Here is a 24,019-nt window from a genome sequence, read left to right on the forward strand (position 1 = left end):
TTGTTTTGGAGACACTAACATTTTTTCTACTTTCCAAAGATATAATGTTCACAAGGCCCAACATTAACATGCTTCAAGTTAGGTATTTTACATTTTGAGATCATGAGTTTCATTCCTTTCTCACTCACATGCCCAAGCCTTTGATGCCACAAAGAGCAACTTTACCAACTTCTACAACTGATATTGTACCCTCATCTGCAATCATGTACAAAGATCCTTGTTTCTTTCCACGAGCAACAACAAGATTGCCTTTCATTACCTTCCAATGTCCATCTCCAAAAGTGGTGTAATTTTCGTCATCATCCAACTGCCCTATAGATATTAAGTTTCTTTTTAAGACAGAAATATGTCTGACATTATTCAAAGTCCACAAACTTTCATTAGAGGTTCTGATATTAATATCACTTCTTCCTACAATATCAAGAGATTTTCCATCTGCAAGGTAAACCTTCCCAAACATTCCATAAACATAGTTAAATAATAGTTCTAAGGAAGGTATAGTATTAAATGGCCCACCTGAGTCCATAATCCATGAGTCAATGGAGCTATCTAAACTACATAATAAGGCATATGCAATTTCATCTATTACTGCATTTGTTGATTGAACATCATCTTGCTTCTTTCTGTTGTTATTCTTCCTTGAAGCCCAACATTGATTTGTAAAATGACACTTTCTCTAACAATTCCAACAAGTGATATCATTCCATACTTTTGTTTGTGGTCTCCCTCTAGACTTTGATCTATCTTTGTCTTGATTACGACCTTTCTGGCTATTTCTTCCTCTATATTCAGTACTTAATGTTGAACCAAAATTAGAACTGGAAGATTCCATTAAACTTCTCCTATGAACATATTAGCTTAAAATCAAGTCACAAATGTTATCAAACTTCAACTTGTTGTTGCTTGCAGAATTACTAATTACGATAACGGTTACACCCCAACTTTCCAGAAGAGATGGTAGTAAAATTAATGCTTTCACCTCATCATCAAAAGTTATCTCCACTTATGTTAAATGCATAATAATTGTATTAAATTAGCTAATAGGATGAGTAATTGAGTTAGCTTCACCCAACAATTGGTATCAAAGTCTAGTTAGTTTTGGTGACCAACTCATACGAGTATATCCCTTCATGGTAAGGTGAAACCTTGATAGGTGGTTGGTGGCAGACAACTAGATGAATCATGGAAGGTGAAGAGCAATAGATGCTCAGTGGTGTAACCATGGGTAGTAAAAGAAAGCAAAAGATGCTCAGTCAGTGCATACCATAGTATACTCGTGGATAAAAAAAAATTTCGTTGTAGGGTAGGTGGAGAACCATAGTCCTTTGTTTGAGGGAGAGGATTATTACAATACAAACAAAGTCTCACATCAGATAAAATAAGATATGGACATTGATTTATATACATATAAGATATCTTCATTGGTAAGAAGCCTTTTAGAGTGGTACTAAAAACAAATCCATGAGAGCTTAACCCAGAGCAAACAATATCTTATAAGTGTAGAGGTATCTTATGTGTATATAAACTCATGTCAATCTCTTGTTTTATCTGATGTAAGACTTTGTCTGTATCCTAACAATTATGACCACATAATAAACTAAATCTATCAATAGAACATCCAAAATGAGTAAAAACAACTTGCAGAATTGCTTGAGGAGCACAATTCAAATAAGTGGGGACCTACGTTTAAAATTTTGGACGGGAAGGTCCACCCTCTTCTTCACAAATATTTAATAGAAAATTTTTTCATTCTCATGTTAATGCACCCTTAAAGTCATCAAATGGTGGCAATTATAACCAGGTAATAAACCAAATCTATCAACAGAACATCCAAAACGACAAAAAAACCTTCAAATTTAGGTGGGGAGCATAGTTCGATTAAGTGGGGACCTACGTGTAAACTTTTGCACAGCAACACACTTATTCACAAATGTTTTTTGGAAAAAATATTGATTTACATGTTAATGCAACCCTAAGGTCATCAATGGTAGGATTAAAACCACAAAAACAAACAAAATTTATCAATAAAATATCCAAAATGAGTAAAAAAAACCTGCAGAATTGGGTGAGGAGCACAGTTCAATAACTAGGGACCTACGTCTAAAATTTTGGACATGAAGGTCCACCCTTTTAATGCACGCCTAACCATCAGTGGTGGGAATTAAGACCATATAATAAACCAAATTTGTCAAAAAAATAGTAAAGAAAACCTTCAGAAATGGGTGGGGAGCAAAGTTTAAATAAGTGGGGACCCACAGATCCCACTTATTTGAATTATGCTCTTCAACTAATTTATTAGGGTGTTTTTCCTCATTTTAGATTTTCATTTGATAAATTTGATTAATTATGTGGTCATAATTCCCACCATAATGACCTTATAAGTGCATTAACATGAAAATAAATATTTTTTCTAATAAAAAATTGTGAACAAGTGTATGGACTTTCATGTGCAAAAGTTTACATGTAGGTCCCCACTTATTTCAACTGCACTCCATACCCAATTCTGTAGGTTTTTTTTCTCATTTTGGATTTTTTTTATTGGCAATTTTTTTTTATTATGTGGTTATAATTCCTGTCGCAACCGGAATCGCGACGGGACGACGATCCATGAAAAATAAAACTATTTGGAAAAAGAGATTTGGAGTCGCCACCGTAGTTTATTTTGGAAAACTACGGAAAAACCGTAAAATGATAAGGCATGGTCAATTAGAACCAGATTCTTGGTTCGGGAGTCGGTTACGTGTAGGGAAGGTATTAGCACCCTACAACGCCTGCCCTAAGGCAGTACCTTTAACTAAATGCGCGAATATGATGTGGTTTTCAAAGTGTTTAACTTTCCCTTAAAATAAAACTCGAAAGAAACAAACAATATTTTTTAGTTTTTTGGTCTCGACAAGGATTGACCTTGCTCCTACGTATTCCCATTCAGAATGAGAAATCAGGGTTCCGTAGTTCGTTTTGAAATTGTTTGAGAAATTTGTTTGGAAATTGTTTGAAAGATTTGTTTAATTGATTATGGATAAATTTGGATTTTTGGGGAAATGAACCTGACTAGGACTGGCCTTGCTCCTACGTATCTCCACTTTTGATAGAGAATCAAGGATCACGTAGTTCTGACTAGGCGATATTTTTGTAGTTTTGAAAAAATAGATGATTTTTTTAGTTTTTGAAGATTTTATATGTTTTTTTTTGGTATTTTCATTGTAATATTTATATTTTTTTTGCGTAATGAGTACTAGGCTGATGCGTACGATCGCACGAGCACTCACACGGCTTTTTCCCCTTATTGTTTTGCGCAATGAGTATTAGGCTGATGCGTACGATCGCACGAGCACTCACACGGCTTTTTCCTCTTATTGTTTTGCGTAATGAGTACTAGGCTGATGCGTACGATCGCACGAGCACTCACACGGCTTTTTTCCTTTTATTTGTTTTGCGTAATGAGTACTAGGCTGATGCGTACGATCGCACGAGCACTCACACGGCTTTTTCTATTTATTTTATATTTGGGCAATAAGTACTAGGCTGATGCGTACGATCGCACGAGTACTCATACCGATATTTATTACATTAAATGTTTTTTTAAAGTTTTATATATTTTTTATTTTTACGATTTTTATAATTTTTATACAAAACAACACAAACAAGTTTACTAGATATAAATAAAACAAAGGGATGAGGGTTACTGTACAAGGGATTACATGCAATAAAGCAAAATAAAAAGAACGCAAAAGCATACAAATAAAGCAAGATAAATAACTTAATAAGAACAAGGGTGCAGAAAATAAAAAAAAAACCAGAAATATGACTCAATCAGCTTCAATCCAGGTCCAGATGACGATATGGGTGAACAGTGAAGTTTGGAGGTGTTAATTGCATGCCTGGAAGAGGAATCAGCCCACCAGCCGGGCCCAATTGCTGTCCAATTCAATTTTTTTTTAATTTTAATTTTATTGTTTCCTAAAGGTTTCAGCCCAAATGAAATGGGTGTGAGATTTAGCAGAAACCGTATGGACTTCAGTCCAAAATGAAAGGAATGTGAATGGGATTGCACGTGTGGCAGGAAGAGAGGATGTGGCCCAAAGCTTGGCCTAAAGCCCTTGAACATCAGGGGTTCTGCACAATTTTCTCACTTCAATATCTCCAGTGCATCCGATCTCCTCTCTTCTCTGACCAAAAGGAAACGAAGCACCGCCATCTCCGACACTCACGACCGCGAACCGGCCTCCGCCCAAGCGGCCATGCCTCAGTTACCGCCCTTCGTCCATCCAGCCACCGCGCCACTGCATTCGCCGATTCTAACGCTGATAGCCACCTCCCGTCTCGCGTTTCTTGCTACCGGCGACCTTCTTACCCAACTAAAGGGGCTGCCGGCCACTTCAATCTTAGCCAGCCACCACGGTTGCCCCCACTTGTTCTCTTCCTCCCCAATCCTTCCTTGTCCTTTTCTCCTTCTCGTCTACTCTCTCTCTGACCGATCCCTAACTCCGAGAACCACTGCCTCCTGCCGCGGTCTGCGAATCACAAACTAGGGTCACGCCGATGACGCGCCTCGCTACCGGCATACGTAACCATAGTCATCTTCCTTCGTTTCAAACTAGAACTCGCTGTCGGCAACTGTTTCTATATCCCTCTGATATTTGTTTTCTGTTTTTGGGTGTTGGGAAATTTTTCCTTGTTTTCCAGTTGTTGAAGAGGGAGATGATGATGGTTCGGCCAAATTGGAAAAGGATTTAGAGGTTCACAGTGACTTAGTCATTTCTGGTTTTTGTGAATTCCTTCTTGCAGGTTTGGATAAACAAAAATCGATGGCGGGGAGGTATGGTTGATGGGTTGGAGTTGGGTGATGAAATGGAGGAAACTAGGTAATGGCGTTTTGTAGTGATGAGGGAGGGCGTCGGATGGTTTCTTGGTGGTGGTGGTGGTGTGGGCGTTGCGGCAGAGGATGGATGATGAATGAAGATGATAATATTGGGGTTTAGTGTTGGAGGTAATAGATGTTGGAAGTGAAATGGAATGGTAGTTGGGATGGTTACGGGTGAAGGTCGTGAGAGGCAAAGGCCCTGGTCAGAGGTGAATGATGAATGTTTGGCCGTGTGTGAATGATAAAGGTCGAAGTATCTGGGGAGGTGCAGCAGGGGATGGATAATGATGGGTGTTGGCTGTCCGTGAGGTATTGGTAGTGGTTATGGGTATTGGGGCTCAAGAGTTAGGGCTAAGTCGTGGGGAATGAAGATTGATGGAAAGGTGTTCCTAATAACCGTGGGCCGTGATATCAAGTATTGGAGGTGGTATAAGGATGGAGGTATGGAAATTCCAGTGAATACAAGTGAGTAGTGTGAGGGGTGGAGAATTGAATTTTCAGAGAAACTTGGAAGTGAGGGGAGTGTGGTCGGGTCACGATGGAGGCAGGATGATGACGGGAAATATGGTGGAGCAAAGGTTTATGAAGAGGAAAGGGATAAAGATCATGAGTTGTTTGGAGGTTTTGGTTCAGGGATGAATATGAAGAGGTGATGATGCTGGAGGTTGAGTCTGGTTTGGTGTGGTTCACGGTGATCAGAGGAGTGGAGAATTCGAGCGGTTGATGGTGGCTAAAGAAAGTAGGGGGAAGTTTGCTTCTTAATCTAGCGTTGCATTGGGTGAGGGAATGGAAGAAACTGTTGAAGTCTAAAAATGAGTGGATGGTTCATTCATTGCAGGTGTCGAACATGGTGGAGACAATAAAATGACCGTGATACATACATACGCGGTTTGGAATATTCAAGCAACAAATCACACACAAGCACAAGCACAACATAGCACACACAAGAAGAGCATAAAATTATTTCAATAGCGATTGTAAATTGGAAAATTGGACGTTACTTACCTCTTGGAGCTCCAAACGAAATTCTTCTTCTTCTTCTTCTTTTCTTGGATTGATCTTTCTTGTTCTAAAAAACGATCCTCCTCGTCCCAGGATGAAGATAATGATATTGATGTGTATAAGGGTTATAGGTCCAGTGGTGGAACAATGTTGGAGATGAAAGTGATGGCCGAAGGGTAGGGATGAATATGGCGGGCTGAAAATGGGTCCGGCAGCGTGTGTTGGTGATTGAAAAATGAATTAGGTGAAGTCAGTTCCCCCAGGTGATGGAGATGAATGTAAGCCTTCTCTCCTTTTTTTTTCTTCGAATGACCGCGTTGCCATCCTTAAATTGGCAGCAGATTGAAGTTGTCGGCAGGCTTCCAGTTTCCATTGGAGGATGATGGGAAGTGGGGATAGTGGAGGTTGTTACAGTGGGAATCAGTGGGAAGTGGGGAATCATTAGTGGATTTGAAGTGGGATGGTGGAAGTTGTTACGGTGGTTGTGAGTGGAGCACTCATTGAAGTGGGAGGTTGGTGATGGTGAGTGGAGCACTCATTGTAGTGGGAGGTTGGTGATGGTGAGTGGAGCACTCATTGTGGGAGGTTGATGATGGTGAGAGGGACGAACCGGACGAGCGGCAGAAGATGGAGTATGACCAGGACGAGCGGTCAATGAACAAGGAGTGATCAGGACGAACGGTACAAGAGGGAGCGATCTGGATGAGCGGTAGTTTGCAAAAAGCCGAACGTCCGTGATATTCGGTCTTTACAATGAAAGGAACAAATGCCTCAGACTGTTTTGAACGAACGCTAAGAGATCATGTGAGGCCGAACGTTAAAACCGAATGCGAAACATCAATCATACACCAAGAACGAACGACCAAATGAGAATAAATAAAATCAAAACCGAACGTTCACTAATATGACCGAACGCTATTTGGTGAACCCTTTTTGTTGATCAAACCATATTGGGCCGAACGCTCAAAAGCGAACGCTGGACGAAATTAAGCACAATTAGTACGAACGCTGAAGAATAACATCACGGTGAAGTGACCGAACGTTCATTAAAGAAAAATGACCGAGCATTAAACGAACGGTAAACTTTAGAAGCCGAACGGTAGTGTAGTAGCCGAACGTCAATGAGAATGGACGAACGGTTGCATGCAGGGTGAATGGGACGAACGCGGGATCATAGAGGACGAACGGTCGTAAGCTTGAATACTTGAGGCGAAGGATGACCGAACGGTATGGGACGAGCGTTCAACAATTGCAGCGATAGATGGTGACATTGCCGGACGTCGAGCAGTGGACGATCGAGTGGTAGCAGAGTGGGAATGAGCAGGACGAGCGGCAGAAGCCGAGCAATGCCGAACGTCCTAAAGGCTCACAGTTGAGGACGAACGGTCACATAGCCACAGTCAAAGGCCGAACGTTTTTTTTTTTATATTATATTTATGTTTTTTTTATATATTTATCTTTTATGAGGAGAATACAATAAAACAAAATTATTTAGTCAATCCGGACGAAATTGAGTGTTGACAATTCCCACCATTGATGACCTTAGGGATGCATTCACATGAGAATAAATATTTTTTTATTAAACATTTGTGAAGAAGAGGGTGAACCTTCTTGTCCAAAATTTTAGACGTAGATCCCCAATCATTTGAATTGTATTTTCTACCCAATTATGCAATTTGTTTTTACTCATTTTGGATGTTTTGTTGACAAATTTCGTTTGTTACATGGTTTTAAATCCCATTATTGATGACCTTAGGGTTGTATTAACATGTAAATCAATATTTTTTCCAAAAAACATTTATGAACAAGTGTGTAGACCTTCCTGTACAAATGTTTACACGTAGGTCTCCACTTGATCAAATTGTGCTCCCCACCCTCTACATGCTTTTTTTCATCATTTTGGATGTTTTGTTGATATATTTGGTTTATTATTGAGTCATAATTGTCACCATTGATGACCTTAAGGGTTCATTAACATGATAATGAATATTTTTTTTTATTAAACATTTGTGAAGAAGCGAGTGGACCTTGTTGTACAAATTTTTAGACATAGGTCCCCACTTATTTTTATTACTCATTTTGGATTTTCTGTTAACAGATTTGGTTTATTATGTGATATAATAAGCAAGTATACTGGGTAGTTTGTAGTATAACAAGTGTCGTATCTATAGGGATTTGACAGAAAATACAATGATCTAAATAATTTAGTGTGTGTTTATCCTAGATGGTTCATTTTGATGTATGCTATTTCATTAGACACTATTGTTAAACTTTAAAACAATGGATGCTAGAAAGTTTTGTCGTATCAGTGACAATGTAATATGGTAGTTGTAGTGCCACATGTCATTGTCATGCTAAGTGTTATTGGCTTAGTCTCAATTTATTCATTCTATTTTTATTGTCTCAATTCAATCCATTTTTTTTAAATGATACAATTTCGTCCCTCTCAAAATTGAAATGAAATTTAATTTATATAAATGCTATATAAGTATTTTTATTAAAATAGATATTTTTATTAAATATTTTTATAAGATTAAGTTTATTTATATTTATATTTTATTCATTTAAAATTGTTTTTAAATTTTTAATTTATTTGTTTTAAATTATTATAAAATTGTTTACAATTATTTTAAAATTTCACATTTAAATTTTAAAATTGTTATTTTTAAACCAACTCAAACATTTATATAAAAAAACATTCTAGTGGGCTGTACTGCTCAACTCCAAGGTAAGGGGAGCTAGATATTGTTTTCAATTTACTTGCAGTATTTGTATGTATGTTAAATTTCTTAATGGGTGTGCTGTTTGGTTTGTTTGTTTAAGCTCTAAAGTAAGTGGGTCATACATGTTGATGCGTGTGATGTATGAAATTGTAGCGTGAGGTCTGTAAACTGAATTGGTTGAATCTAGCTGCTGTAATTGGGCGTGTTAGAAGTGCTTGGAGTGATAAATCTGTTATAGCTTGAATGAAATGGAAAGTTAAGTGAAATTATGGTGTTTTAGGGCAAATTGGAGGAAGTGAGGTAGTGATTTTGGGCATTTGGGGCCTAAAGCGCAATTGGGTTGTTGGGGTAGTCTTAGCTAGTGTATTGTGACTTGTTTGAGTCACTAAATCGATCAAAATAGGTGCAAAGCAGTAGGATTGGGTTTTGGATCCCTAAGTTGGGAAAATTGGTGTTTTAGAGTTGAAATTGAGTCTTAATCACTTTAGAATGGTAGTAGGAATGCTTAGAATCATTTAGATAAGTTTAATTAAGTATAAAACAAGAATTAAGGGTGTTAGAAGTTAGAAAAATGGTTATGAATGGTTATGTTAGGTGTTGTTCATAATTCTGTAGAAATTCTGCATAATTATGCAGTTTCGCCGAAAGTGAACTGATAATCGTTCGGCCATGCGCTGTTGAGCGTTCGGTCTTAGTGGGTGGTCTTGGTGGTGTTCGGTCTTAGTGGGTGGTCTTAAGTAGCGTTTCGTCTTAGTGCTCGGTCTTAGGTAGCGTTCGGTCTTGATAGTGCTCGGTCTTAGGTAGCGTTCGGTCTTGATAGTGCTCGGTCTTAGGTATCGTTCGGTCTTGATAGTGCTCGGTCTTGGGTAGCGTTCGGTCTCTCAAGTAGCGTTCGGTCGTAGTAGCGTTCGGTCTTAGTGGGTGGTCTTAAGTAGCGTTCAGTCTTAGTGGGTGGTCTTAAGTAGCGTTCAGTCTTAGTGGGTGGTCTTAAGTAGCATTCGGTCTTAGTAGGTGGTCTTGATAGCGTTCGGTCTTAGTGGATGGTCTTAAATAGTGTTCGACCACTTCTTCAGTCTTACTTTTTAAGGATCGTTCGGTCTTGTCTTTTGAGAAGTGAGATACTGTTCGGTCTCCACCATTCACAGGGTGTTCGGTCTTGCTCATTATGTGTTGATGTTTTCCGTTCGGCCTATATTCCTATTTATTCCAGTATGCTATTTTACTTAATTGTTCCAATTGCTTTAAGGGCTTATGTCTGCATTATCATGTTGGTGTTAAAGTGAAAAGTATCAGTATTGGACGTAATTCCATGATCCTCAAGGGGGGACACATGGTGGTGCCCTTAGTGTTTAGAATGATTTGCATGGTAGCTTAGTCTTGGGGGTTATCCTGAAACTACAATGGTCAATCATTCTCAAGTAGAGAGGATTGAATCATGTCGTGAGTAGTAGTAGGAGGTCCTAGTCTTGGGTGCTTCCAGTATGGCCCAAGGTGAGTGATAACGGACTAACCTCGTGAGTGTGGTAGGGTGAAATCCATTGGCAATGACTTTGCAAAGCAGTAGAGGCCACCACGAGTGCATGACCAGCCATAGCTCAGCAATCATTCTAAGTCCGGACGAGTCAAGTTTAAGTGCAACAAGTCATGTGGGTGTAATATATTGTATCTGTCTTTGCTTGCATATTGCATGTGACTGCTATAACATGATTTTTATATCTAGCTCACCCTTGCTTGTGTGTTTGTGTTTGCTTGGGTATGCTTTTCTTTTGCAATGATCATCCACTTGGATTTGAGCAGAGGTGGATGAGGTGTAGAGGTGGATGAGGTGCCTCTGGAGCAGGCTTTGGAGGAAGACGATGTTGCTGCTGCTTAGTCTCCTTAAGATTCTCTTAGTATTTCTTGTATCTTGAATTACTATCTAGTTGTTGAGGATTTTTCCAGTGATTCCTATCCTTTTGAAATACTCTATTTGCGTTTAAGTTTTAAATTATGTCTCATTCTGGGATGACTGTAAGCTTAACTACTTTATTTACAGTTTACTCTAACTATTCTCTTTTATTTAAATGTGGACTTATTATGTTATATGATTCTATATAATCTGTGATATTACATGTATATAATATATATATATATATATATATATATATATATATATATAAATTAAATTTTGTTTAAATATAAAAATGACAAAATTGTTTAATTTTAAAATAAATTAGAAGTGAATTAAAAATTAAATAAAAATATAATGATAAAATTAAAACTAAAACAATAATGTATAATATGATAATGATATGTGATACTTTGCCACATGAGATAATGTTAATTTAAAATTTAAGAAAGTTTTTAAAAAAGTTAAAAAATGAAATAAAGATAAAAATAATTAAAAGAATGAAAAAAATCACAAATTATGGGAAACAACATGTATAATTTAAAAAAAAAATTAAAACTAAATTAAATCGTATAAAAATAAAGAAACCAATTTAAAATTTATCTAAAAATGGAGAATTGAATAATTTAACCCAAAAAAAAAACTCACTATACTAAAGAACTTCTATAAGTAAAACATCATTGTTTTGAAGTTTTCATTCCCATGTTAATTTATTTAATTAAGTTATTGACTAACCAAAAATAAACGGAAGGAACCGAAAAACAACATTCAGGTACTTCTTTCTTAAGTAATGTTGTTTTGAAGTTTCTCGTTCCATTTTATTTTTATTTATTTTATTAAGCTATTGACTTACCAAAAGTAAACGAGGAAATTGAGAAAAGAATATTCGTACATTGTTCTTCGATAAACACTGTCAAATTACTGGGTTACTCTGACTGTGTAATTACCGTTGATGAATCTGGAACGTTCACGTCCTACACGCGTCAAGCAAAGAAAATTCCACGTGTTCTATAGTATCACAACGGCGACGTTTAAGGTTCTCGGTAACAAGATTTGCGAAGTCTCACGAACTTTCTTTCACCTATTCAATTTCCACGCACGCGCACCACGGTGGTTTTATTTATTAATAAAACCCGCTTAATGAACCACACTGATCCCATTTCATTCCACGCACGCAAGATCCAAAAAGCCGTAAGCAATTTTCTCTCTATATCCCTACATTTTCTCTCAGTTTCTCAGTCGCGAGAAGAAAGAAGATGTGGAACCAGCCATACGGGAAAACTGATTTGGAGAGCGGGGCGCGGCCTCTGTATCCGATGATGCTGGAGAGCCCCGAACTGCGCTGGTCCTTCATCAGGAAAGTGTACTCCATCATCGCCATCCAGTTGCTCGTCACCATCGTCATCGGCGCCGTCGTCGTCACCGTCCGCCCCATCGGCGTCTTCTTCGCCACCACCGGCGCCGGATTGGCTCTCTACATCGTTCTCATCTTTGTCCCCTTCATCAGTGCGTCTCCTGACCTAATTGCTTTCAATTCCGTCGCTTGCTGTTCCTCTGATTTCTGTCTGACGCCTTTTTTGTGTTGCTTTTGCTTGCAATTGCAGCGTTGTGTCCACTTTACTACTATTACCAGAAGCATCCCGTCAACTACCTACTCCTTGGGCTTTTCACTGTATCTCTTTCTTTTGTCGTTGGATTGAGTTGCGCCTTTACTAGCGGTACGATTCATAGTCTCGTCTCTCCTCTTTTTTTCTTTTTTTTTAATTTTATTTTTATTTTCGTTGTTTTTGATCTAGATTATAACATGCGTTTCCGTAGTGCGGGTGGTTTAAATTTGGGATTTATTTGACAATTTGCTTATTTGCTTATTTTTGGAAGTTATAACAAAATGCCTTTACGCGAGGTCTGAAGATATATAGCCTTGTGGATAGAAAATTTTATTGAAGTTAGTCAGCTGATTTTCTAGTGGAGATTAGTGAGCAACAACGGAGAATACTTGGAAGTTATAAAACTTGGTAACAAATAAGATATAATAGTTCAAATTCTCACCTAACTTCGGTTAATTTTTGCATTTTCTCCGTATCTCCTTTGAATCAAACACATTTGAGTTTGGTCTTGCTTGGTTAATATTTTATATGGGTGACTCGAATTTGGTACAATGTACAAAAGTGAATTGCTTTTATAAATTGGAGTGACTTTAGTACAAGTCCATCATCGTGGGTCGTGTGCTCAATACCATTGCGTGTGTACAATCAAACCTATAATGCCCCTGTAAAACCTTAATTTCGTCGTCTCATTAGGATTTTGAGTTCTAATCTCTTAAGTTTAAGACCTTCTTTTTTCTTTCCTTCCAACCGAGAAAGACATATGGAGTCACAAGAACGGATAATTCACTTTGTACGGAAACTACTCATGTACTAGTATGTCTGCAAGCCGCTCTTGAGACCCTATTAGGGATCTTGGTTGTCTCGCGTTAGAACTTTCTCCCTTCTATATTCTGGCTTTTGCTTAAGTTGCATTCTCAGTGAAAATTGCCTATTTGTGTGTAGTCCTGATTTTTTTTCCCCAATGATGCTGGATTTTTGATACAGAGAAAGTTATTCTGGAAGCTGTAATACTGACCGCCGTGGTGGTGATTGGTCTGACTCTCTACACATTTTGGGCTGCAAGGAGAGGCCAAGATTTCAACTTCCTTGGCCCCTTCTTGTTCGGTGCTGTGCTAGTTCTTATGGTCTTCGCTCTGATTCAGGTATTTTAATCTTCGAAAATAGTTATTTTATTTGTATAATGCGATTGAATCGTTTTGGGTTAATCAATGTATAACATCTTCTTTCCCTTGCGTTTTAGGTTCTGTTTCCATTGGGTAAGTTGTCTGTGATGATCTATGGGTGCTTGGCGGCTCTTATATTTTGTGGGTACATCGTATATGATACAGACAACCTGATTAAGAGATATTCGTATGATGAATTCATTTGGGCTTCGGTCTCTTTGTATCTGGACATCATCAATCTCTTCCTCTCTCTGCTCACTATTTTTAGAGCCGCTGATAATTAGATGATTGTATCATATACTGCTTCCTATCTTGCGCATTGTTTGTTCTCTCTGGGAGATGAGGGTGGGTTCTGAGAAAACAAATTCATATGATTAATAAATCTTTAGGGCTCACTCTTTTGCAAGGGGTACAGTGTGTACAATGGATTATTGTCAAAGTTGTTCATAAATAGTTTATTGACAATGAAATTTTGCTCTTTGTAACTGTTCCTTTTTGTTACTTGTGCTACTTTTTTCCTGTTACAGTTGTCAACAGTCGATAGGTGGCCTATGCACCCATTATGCACGAATTTATGGAGAAAGTTCAATAAATTGAACAAATATGGCAATAAATGTGCACATAACCTCGTACCCGCTTTATTTAATGAGTTTAATAAATATCATTCAATAAGCATATGATATTTTTTATTAAACAGTATGCATACAAAAGTCATTCACAAAAAGACATCATTAAGTTTAAATAAGTTAATTATATGTTTGTGTAATTAATGTATTTGTTGGAATAATTATTAGGCCTATTAAGTCAAAAGTGGGGAGTAGTGTGTTCAGAAAACTCTTTCAACTATACCTAGGTTTTTGTCTTACAGTTTTTTATCTTCTTATTGTATTGGTTCTTTATCATTATAAATAGAAGAACTTGAGAAGTGTTCTTCAAATCTTCGAAAACATAATTTTTTTTATGTTTTCAGTCTTAAGTTGGACTGATTTTGTTCCGTCTATCTCAATCATCTCCAACACAGTTTTCGTTTTTTTTCGAGTTTTTATTTTAATCCATATAAAAAGTTTTTCATTTTCTAAGTTTAGTCTTACCATTAAATAATTCTTTTGATAAACATAATGTCAAATTATTAGTTCAAGGATTACGTACGTGTATATATTAACAAAGTTTCGTACAATAAATGATTTATTTACTTTAAATTGAATATTAAAATTTAAAATTTTAGAGACAGACAAATTAAAGAAAAATTGTTTACGTATACTAGAATCAAATTCATATCTCATAAAAAGCTAAAAAGTAATTTTAAATAGTGAAAAAATAAATGATAGGAAACAAAATTAAAAGTAACTAATTTTAGAGCAATTAAATATATTTAAAAAAAGTGATATAAGCACTTGTCTATGGTCTATAGTCTATAATCATTTTAAGTTAACATGACAGTAAAGACAAAAATTTAGATAAAATGAAACACTATCCATGAATGCAAGCAACGAGGAGACTTGATATCTGCATTTTAGCCAAAACGGATAAAATAAGCAATTTCTTCATTGTCTAGTTACAAAATCCATTAGTTTCTGTTAAAGAAGTAAGATACTGCTAAATAGATACATATAGATTGAACAATGAATCAGTAGAAACAGAGTCTGTTGCCAATGTGTTCAGCTCAAACCCCATTTAGGTTTTGTCTGCGTGCAACTATGGAAAGAAGTCTAGAAACCCCTTGAGTCCAAATATCATATTCTCTTTGATTTCTGCATTCAAACTCCACAACTCCCCTTACTTCTGTCTTCAATCCAAAGTATCTTCTTTCTTCACCCTCATCAACCAGATGCCTTCCTGGCCATGCAGCTAAATTTGTGCACACATCCAAAACAACATCTGCAAATACAATTTGAACCAAAACTTATGAACTGCTTTTATGGCACCAAAATAAAGTTAGGTGATTGATTACTCTTTTTCTTTTTGGTGATAGTTCCTGCAACGTGTCTGCTCTTCATTTTCAACATTACCTGAAATTGTTGCTATAATTGTGATGAATGGGCACCGACTCAATTCCATTTCATATGACCTTTTGAAAGAATAAATACCTCGCCTGTTCGATGTATATAAACTGAAACTATTTTCCAGTGAAGATCACCTACAGCAATCACCAAAATTGAGTTTAATAATTCTGTAAATAAGAGAAAATTCTCATTTTGCTAATCTATTGCTGTGTTTGTTAGTTACTGAAATTACCTTTGCGCGTCCGTTTGAGTAATGCAGTGCCCCTAGCAAGGAGCTCTTGGTTGCATGCACCCAAAACATTGTCACCATTCATAATCTCCCCACTGTCACTGGTGCTAGAATTACTGTTTTTGCTTTTACCACATCTTCCAATACCTGTTCCTCTCTCTAATGGAGTCACTGCGTTAATATTCCACACCTCCTTCAATGCTCTTGCTTTCAAGGTTGCTGCCCCACGTAGAGCTGCACATTAAAGGATCACATTCACGTCCTTCTTAAGGGATCAATAAAAAATGAAACTACATATCCTGGTTGGTTCCAATAGTTTATATTATGTTAAGAATTCAACTTCAAATTTAGCTCAACTATACAAAATCAACTTATTATAAGATTTGCATCCAAGTGTGAGTCTAACTCTACTGTAAATGACAAAGTAAAGCAATATACAAAGACCCGTCTTTAAGGTTTTGGATAATAAACAGTAGTGTGAATCTTATCTTGTTTGTATCTTTCCGTATGAAACCTTCTGGATAAACCCAACATTTATATACTATAAACTCATAAACTTAACAGATGTATGATCTTCAATACCTTTGGAGTCACTTAACGTTATGAAGAGTTGTATGATAAATTTGTTCCTAGTTAGTGAACAGCAGTTTGTGAAGGTTCTTAGTATATGATCATTAAACTCGTAATAAAAACAGTGGTAAACTTTACCTGTGGCAGCTGCAGCTGTAAGTGTTGAAATATCATCATGAGAGCGGACATTGACGGCAGAGCTAACCACAGAAGCAAGGTGATCTCTCTCAGCTCCCATTGCTTCAGCGGCCTCTACACACTGAGCAGCAACTAAAGTGGCCGCAGAAGCAACGGACATGGCCATCTTCTCATCCTTGGTAGCTGCAGATGTGGCTGCTGTTGCGGCAGTGACAGCTGCAACAGCAGCTGCTACGGCAGCAACAGAAACTGCAGCATGAAGTTGAGCATTATGGGTTCTGTTTTCTTCTTTCTTCTTTTCTCTTCTGTCTTTCAACCATCTTCCTACTGTTTTAGGTCCGGAGCTAGGAGTGGCATTGCCTGTAGCACCACTCATGGCTCGTCCACCATTGAATAAGGGATGAATGGAGTTGTTTGCCCGAAAAAACTGCAGTAGATTGATGAGGTTTGGCATTATTGTTCTTCATCGTTGACCAATTTAACATTATGAAGTTGTTCCATCTCAAATCGAGAGATTGCTTAGTGTTGGCTAAACTGATTTTTAATAAAACTAAGTTGATTAAGCTTTAACATAAAATTTCCTTTAAGTGTAAAAATTATCTAAAATTGTTTAAATTCAGAATCAAATACATAATTCATTAAAAAGTAACATAATTGCTATTTCAGCATGATTAAGAAGAATCTAATTCGACCAGACATGCGCTTTATCAGTTTCTGTTTAATCTTTCATTTAATGGTTCCTGTGATATGGGTAAGAACATTAAACAGATTTTGGACTTGCAGAAAAAACCCCACTAGTCTTTTCCTGTGCCAACTCTAGCTTTGGTTCATTTCTAGTAAAAAGGACAAATTGGACTTTTTCTATCTGCGAGCAAAATTTCCAAAACAAGAAGATTGTTTTGTTTGCGTGAATGCGAAGATAAGGTACACTGAACAGTCAAAACCTTTGTCCTGTTGTGAGACAATCACCTGGCAGGTAAGACAACTTAACTGGAAACCGTATCAGTAACAACAGCAGCGTGCGTCATTACCCACTTCAACAGTTCTACACTCAGCAGGTCACATTCAAAGTTCAAAATTTTGATCTTTTAAATGAAAAGTCATGACCCCTCCAGAACTTTAGGCTCTAGCACCTTCGTTAGGTGTGATAATGGCTGAAATAAAGTAGCATTGATAACTCATGGAAAACCCATGAGCAGCAAGCACCAAACGCCACCATATTGCTGAATAGTCATGAACATAGATATTTCTTCCATGCAGCCATGGAAACTGAAATGAGTCATGACTAGCAGGTGAATCAGTTGGGGCCCTCAAATTCCTTTCTTTAGCAAACTATTTTTACAGTTTTTTTCTTAGATGGCATGTGAACATGATAACCCTCCTAAAATCCTAATCTAATGCAAGTTTTATAAAGAAAGTCTTTTCTACATTATTTATAAGCAAGAAAAGAAAGTGATAAAAACAGTAATGTGACACCTAAAAAGAAAAATCAAAGCATGCCTTTTAAAAACAATACAAACTTACTAAACTTTCTGAAAGTACAAACAATCTTCTCCATATTAAATCAACACAGTAATAACAACGCCCCCACATGGATATTATCGAAATCAATTAAACATGTTTAAGGCTGATTTAAAGCACATCCAGCATTTCAAAATTAACTGCTGAAATATACCATTACACACGTAGCATAGTTTTAGGAAGCAAGACACAGCAGCATTCAAAAGTGAGATTGGGAAGAGGAACAAGAAGAAAAGTGAGAGAATAGTTACAAAAATATTATTGTACTTGTGAGAAAGTAAGCAGTGGGGTAGGTGAGGGTCCCACCTAGGCGGAAAAGAAAGTGGAAAGGAACAGAGAGATACCTTGACAACATCGTCAAACTCGTCAGAAGGAGAGATTGGCGGACTGTCCGTTCCAGTTAAAGAAGCACCACCGTTCAAAGGTTCACTGCTGTGAGACAGTCTCCCTGACGTTAATGGAGACACTTCCTGTCTCACACATTACGCATTCGGTCATGTTCAAAAAAAAAACCAAACAAAACAAAGCAAAATGAGAAGAAAGTCTCCCTCAGAACCAAAACAAATGAATTGGCTTTTGTAACAATGTGAGATTATGAACACCTCTCTAGTTGACTGTGACATAATGCGGTCAAGGAGGAGCTGTGAAGTGGCGGAGGAAGCAAAAGAGAACTGGGTGGCGGACATGGTTGCTGAGAACTCCTCTGACTTAGCAGAACAAGTTTCTTCGGAAATGGAGTTGGTGATAGAAGAGGGTATAATAGGAGGCTTGGAAGGTATGTAAGAAGAAGAAGGTGGTGGAGGTGCAAGGGCTTTGGAGACCTCAAGAGCAGAGGCACTCCATGATCTTGACAGAAACTCCATTGGTACTCTCGGGCTCTCTGGCAAATGAGTACCAGTTCTGGTTTTGAGCAACTCATTTTGGTCACAATTCACTGTCAACTTGGGTTCCATGTCTAACAAGTTTAAACCTTAGAGATGTGGAGTGGTTTCTTCCTTAAGGGGTGCTATATATATATATATATATACAGCGGAATCTTTGAAGAAGCAGGAGTGTGTAAGAACATGTCCAATGGTACATTTTCTTTTTGTTCTGAAGTCATTTTCAGTGGGGCTTAATATACGCAGCAGATTTTAAAATCAGTAACGCTTTAATGATAAAATAGCTGAAGAACATAAAATGTATGTTTACACTTTGTGGTAGAAAGGTAATAATATTTCAGTACCTGTTTAGTTGAGCTTCACGTATCTACATTCATCTATTCACCTTATATTAAAAGCAACAATAAATAATTTCACTGGTCCACATCCTGCTACAAGAGTTGTTTTCATGCAATTGTTTCTCAATCAACCCCAGTCTAATGGTATTTTAAACTGAAGAATTCGTTTTTACCTCTGCGAACCACTTAATCATTTTTTATTGGAATTGCTCTAATGGTTTGCTAACGTTGAAAAAAATATAATATTTCTAGTAAGTGGAATAGATAAAGATAAAGAGGGAAAACATGTGAATAAAATAAACAAGATATAGATAAACTTAGGGGTATTTAATTTAGGATAAATAAAAAGAAATAGAGATGAAGGAATATCAAATAAATAGTTAATCAATAAGGTGAATGGGTAGATGTGTTTTTATGAAGCAATAAATATTAGATCAAAATAAGAGAACCAATTGTGAGTTAATCCTACAAAAACAAGATGTAAATGAGTGTCATCTCGTAACACAATTATGCAATCATACAAAATCCATAAAGTTCGTATTGTTCATTTCTTGTAATTTTTTAGTAAAAATAAATCTGAGTAGGACTTGTTATTTTTCTATTTCTTTTCATTCTATTCCATGTAGCAAATAGACTCATTTTATCCTCCTACTTCGTGCCACTATCTCTATATTTATCTTCTTTTTGCAAGGAAACAAAATGAAAGGGAATATGTGCTATATTTGTTTATTTCGTGAAGAGAAAATGAAAAAAAAAAACGTTGATTTTTATAATTAAGCATTATTTTTCTTCAGTTCAAATTAAAAATTTCTCAACTCAGACATTTTAAGATGAAGTATTGGTCAAACGCCATGTGAAGTAGTTTGCTTTGAAATTCATACTGGAAATAAAGTACTGTTTTCTGCTCTGTGTTCGCTATGAGACTATGGCGTAGGGAGAATTGGGTGACAATTGTCATTTTAACACGATCATTATAGCTCCACTCGCAGGTCCAAACATTATTAAATTGATATCACGAATAGTAGCCATTGAAGAACATTTAATTTTTAAAATCCAGTGTTGAGCTATAATTAGTGAGTCATTCACCTATCATTACCAAGCAATAATTACAAGCAATATTCACCATCATTCATGATTCAAGTATAACAGTTCACGTGACAATAGTAGTGGACCAGACTTATAAAATTAAATTATGAATACATCATTACAAATTAAGGACAAGGAATCTAGTCGAATGCTGCATGTACCCCTTTTCCCAAAGGATACACTAAACACAAAAATATTGGCTAATGGGCTAGACCCTAGAAGGAACTTAATTATGAAGAAGACAAAAAGAAAAAGAACGCGATCAGGGGCAAGTTCTGGTAGGCAAATAATAGCATTAATTAAATTTGTAATCTTGTTTACGTACAAATCGTATCACTTAAGAGAATAAGAACTATTGAAACATTAAAAAATTATTAACAAGACTAGAACAAAGTGAATTCCAAAATCAGTACTGTACATATGAATTGATATGCATACATTGCATATGGTCAGTGAAATCAATGTTTTATTATCAGTAATATGGGGAAGATTCGACCAGTGGAGGAAGTGGAGCCAGATCCAGTTCCCACAAAATTAAAAATCTCGAACTCTAGTACGAAAAGTAGAAATAAGTATATACGTGTTTATGGATTAAAGCACTAAATATGCACGTTACTGGTGAATTTGATATGTTTATCACAGGACCATTTTGAGAGGGGGAATGTCGGGGATATAATGTGGACAATGTTGTTCCTCATTGTCGTAGGATTTGGTAACGTCGTCCAAACAAGTTTTAGCAGCGTTGAGTTGGAGACAAAAGCTGAGTTCTAGAAGAGGACCTGTGTTAAATTGCGCGTGCATAGAGACGTCATCACTCATAAGCTGCTGTTTTCTTTACTTTTCGCCACGGGCATGAACACGATCTCAACCCCCCCTCTCATAATTCTCTGAACAAAGAAGAAAAGAAAAAGGCTCGGAGAAACAGCCTTAGCTTTTTGGTTTCGTAGCAATTTTGTTTCATAACTGACAAAAGGTGGAAATATTGTTCCTTTTGCCTCCAATTCTCATCGACGATTGTTCCCCCTTGAATTCTAATTGCATTCAAATGTGTTTTCAGGTTATTTACATAAAATTATTCCTATTCACGTTTGCTTTTTTAAGTCAACTTTGGGTACCCTTAAGGACCACTACGAATGAAAAAGCAAGACCTATGTTAGTGGCTACTTCGTTGTACTAACGGATGCACAGATAGGCTCCCCTTTTCTCTTTTTTTCTTTCCGCCTCGTCTTAAACGAAAATCACAAGTGTGTGATTATTCTTTTTCTTTTCTTTACCAGAGGACCTCTTGATGTACAATAGTCACACACTCAAATTTGTTTCCAGGCAAATTATGCATCCATATTTCATCATTATATGTGCGTGTAACGTTAGTGAATGTGTGCAAGTTTTTTGTTTAAGCCAAAGTTATGAATGAATGAAAGCTAAAGAGAAGAGAACCTTCCCTGGCAGATAATTCCTGACATTAAGTGGTAAGGCCGAAAGAGTGAAGGCATTATTAAATGCATGCCCATTCTTTATCTGCTAGCAGCTGCAAGATAAAGCAGTCTTTCAGTTGCATGATCAGGTCCTCTTTTTCGGCCGTTTTCTTTTCTTTTTCTTTTATAATTCCTATACTGAGTCCAGGATTAGGTACAAAATTGAGCATGGCACATGCAGGTAACCACTTGAATCAACATAATCTAAGTATGAAAAGGACAGGGTGAGAGAAATAGACAAAATGGTAGAATAATGTATAGAAGTATTTGTTTCTTCTTTTTAAGTCTCTTTGTTTCTTATATCTTCACTGCTTTATTCTCAGTTTTAGCATATCAGTTTAAAAATCAGTGAAAGCATTTCCTGTTTAAATCTTCAGAAACAAATAGAAGTAACGAATTATAATTTATAGAATTAAAAATAAAAAATGCAAAAACAAAAAGGCATTTTCTCAAGACTACTAGGCCTTATTTCTCCACTGTTAAGCAGCTCCCCAAACATATTACCATTCTACCAAATGAAATGCAGTCCTGCACAGTCTCTCTCTTTGGCAAATATATGATTTTTCTAAAAAAGAAGGTACAGTAAACACATTATCAGTGAGGTTTAGCTTAACAGTCTCTATCTTTGACACGGGGATATAATTTGAAACATGACTAACGAGTCTGGTCACCTATTTGATTGCAAACCACTACCACCATAATACTGCTTGGTTGTTTCACGTGAGAACTCGGCAAAAGTCATCCCTTCCTTGAACCGTGACGAAAGAGGGGGAACTATTTTGTTAATTTCTTGACTTAGATTATCGTTATCCTGTCCAGACTGCCGTTGCTCCTCATCAGAAGCCACTAAACACTGACCATGGAACCCATTGAAAGAGGAATTTCCAAGAGGATAATCTGAGATAGAGAATGTTTTAGTCCAAGCAGGCTGCAGAAATACAACAAAAGTTTCTCTGCTCAAATTTTCAAACTTGGAAGGTCTATGAACAGAGTGCAGGGTTGCACGAAGCTTCCCCTTTGAGATTATATCAGCAGCTTCCCCAACTTGAATGATAAAACTTTCCGGAGGGGCCTTCACCATGATGGCCCTTTTCCTATTAGGATTATATACCTGCAAGCATGTATGCCCAGTTGGCGATTGACATTCATCAAAACAAGATGAGGGAAATGAATTTTCCCTTTTGCTTGCCTCTGAATAAGATGGTTGAATAAAGAATGGAGTCGTTAGAACAGTGAATATACCGTAATCATAATGCCACTGCTGCCACAAATTTGAATGAATTCCACCTGGATTCACATCAGGGGCAATTGAATTCAACTCTGACCCTTCCAATGGTTTCACATTACCAGCACGTTCCTTACTTGTTGCTCTACTCCTTTCATGTTGTTTAAGAAGAAGAGCATCAAGATGTGAATGATAATGAATGAGTCTCCCTTTAGCCCCACATGAATCCAATAAACTCATCTCTAACTCATTGCCACCAATAGCCCTGTCACATATTCGAGCAAGGCAAAGCCCAAGCTCCATCATGCAAAACCCTAGCTCTTGGAAACAACTTCCAAGATTCTCGAATTCAGTACCACGGCACTCTCTAACTGTTTTTTCAACAAGTGGAGATTTGGTATATTTCAGTTGCATGGCAAAGGAGGACACACTCCTATCAGGATTTCTCAGAGGAACGTCACCACCTAAGTTATGCTCCTAGGAAGAAAGAACGCAATGCAAGCACAATGAGCATCCCTACAAAACTGAATTGATTTTAAATCTAAACCCTAGGTTGATATTTATGTGCAACAACGTGTCAGAATAAGAACATTCCAGTGAGAAATCCCATGTACACAAGATGTACAATTACCTTGAGAAAGAGTTTTCGGGTTTCGCGGGGGAGAAGGGCGAGGCTCCGAGCGAGGGGGAGAAGGTGAGAGCGGAGGTTGGATGCGTTGGGGACGCCGGTGACGGCGAGGAGGCCTGGCCCACTAGGCCCAAGGGCTTCCATTATGGAATCCACTGTGGATGCAGATGAAGGCGAACATAAGTCTGGGTATTCAAGCTCATACAGATCTATCGTCTCTGCTTCCTCCATCTCCATCTCTTGCAGTTGCAGAGACAGAGCAAGAGAGTTTGAATGGTTGCAAGGACGACACTGATAATACGGGCTTGGACTCTGATGTATTTTTTGTTTTGGGTTTTTCGCCATTTCAACACGAACTTTTACTTCCACCCGTAATTCTGCACTCCAATGGGGAACGAAATGACCTAATTGTCCTTATTTTTCCACTTTATTTTCTCATTTTTTTTTTTCCTTTTCTTTCTACACCAACCGTGCAGCCGGTCTCTCTGTAAGTTCCTGAAGGGAGTTCCATTTCCAGCTATGATTTCTTCCTCTACATGTGTAATTTCTCCTACGGCCTCCATTAAAGCCAACCAACACTTCCTTCAATCACTACTCCTCCGATCGATGCTCTCTTTTTTATAAGCTTAACTTACTCTAAAATACATTTCAAATTGTACTATCTAAATATATTTTTTA

General features: G+C 37.2%; 3 protein-coding genes across 5 annotated transcripts; 1 reads left to right on the plus strand and 2 right to left on the minus strand.

The window, feature by feature from the left end:
• The first annotated feature begins 11,621 nt into the window (after window positions 1-11,621).
• Window positions 11,622-13,732, plus strand: LOC108324890 (protein LIFEGUARD 2). The gene is made up of 4 exons (XM_017557828.2): window positions 11,622-11,983; window positions 12,082-12,195; window positions 13,069-13,226; window positions 13,325-13,732. Exons 1-4 carry the CDS (start codon window positions 11,734-11,736, stop codon window positions 13,529-13,531), a joined length of 729 nt encoding a protein of 242 aa, XP_017413317.1. The 5' UTR covers window positions 11,622-11,733; the 3' UTR covers window positions 13,532-13,732.
• A 1,026-nt stretch (window positions 13,733-14,758) lies between these two features.
• On the minus strand, window positions 14,759-19,601 carry LOC108325954 (VAN3-binding protein). Of its 2 annotated transcripts, XM_017559124.2 has the most exons (7): window positions 18,311-19,601; window positions 18,053-18,178; window positions 16,188-16,614; window positions 15,483-15,713; window positions 15,335-15,384; window positions 15,199-15,256; window positions 14,759-15,125 (listed from the first exon to the last, which is right to left on the minus strand). In XM_017559124.2, the coding sequence occupies exons 1-7, from the start codon at window positions 18,659-18,661 to the stop codon at window positions 14,911-14,913; spliced, it is 1,458 nt and encodes a 485-aa protein (XP_017414613.1). In that variant the 5' UTR covers window positions 18,662-19,601; the 3' UTR covers window positions 14,759-14,910. The 2 variants fall into 2 exon arrangements, with proteins under 2 accessions (XP_017414613.1, XP_052730061.1); XM_052874101.1 differs by lacking the exon at window positions 15,199-15,256 and having other exon boundaries at window positions 14,999-15,125; window positions 15,257-15,384; window positions 18,311-19,599.
• A 2,271-nt stretch (window positions 19,602-21,872) lies between these two features.
• On the minus strand, window positions 21,873-23,927 carry LOC108325955 (uncharacterized). 2 transcript variants are annotated; one of them, XM_017559125.2, is made up of 2 exons: window positions 23,345-23,927; window positions 21,873-23,190 (listed from the first exon to the last, which is right to left on the minus strand). In XM_017559125.2, the coding sequence occupies exons 1-2, from the start codon at window positions 23,684-23,686 to the stop codon at window positions 22,156-22,158; spliced, it is 1,377 nt and encodes a 458-aa protein (XP_017414614.1). In that variant the 5' UTR covers window positions 23,687-23,927; the 3' UTR covers window positions 21,873-22,155. The 2 variants fall into 2 exon arrangements, with proteins under 2 accessions (XP_017414614.1, XP_052730062.1); XM_052874102.1 differs by having other exon boundaries at window positions 21,873-23,237; window positions 23,345-23,484.
• Between the last annotated feature and the right edge of the window lie 92 nt (window positions 23,928-24,019).

The sequence above is a fragment of the Vigna angularis genome, chromosome 3 (genome assembly GCF_016808095.1).
Source record: "Vigna angularis cultivar LongXiaoDou No.4 chromosome 3, ASM1680809v1, whole genome shotgun sequence".
Lineage (NCBI taxonomy): Eukaryota > Viridiplantae > Streptophyta > Magnoliopsida > Fabales > Fabaceae > Vigna > Vigna angularis.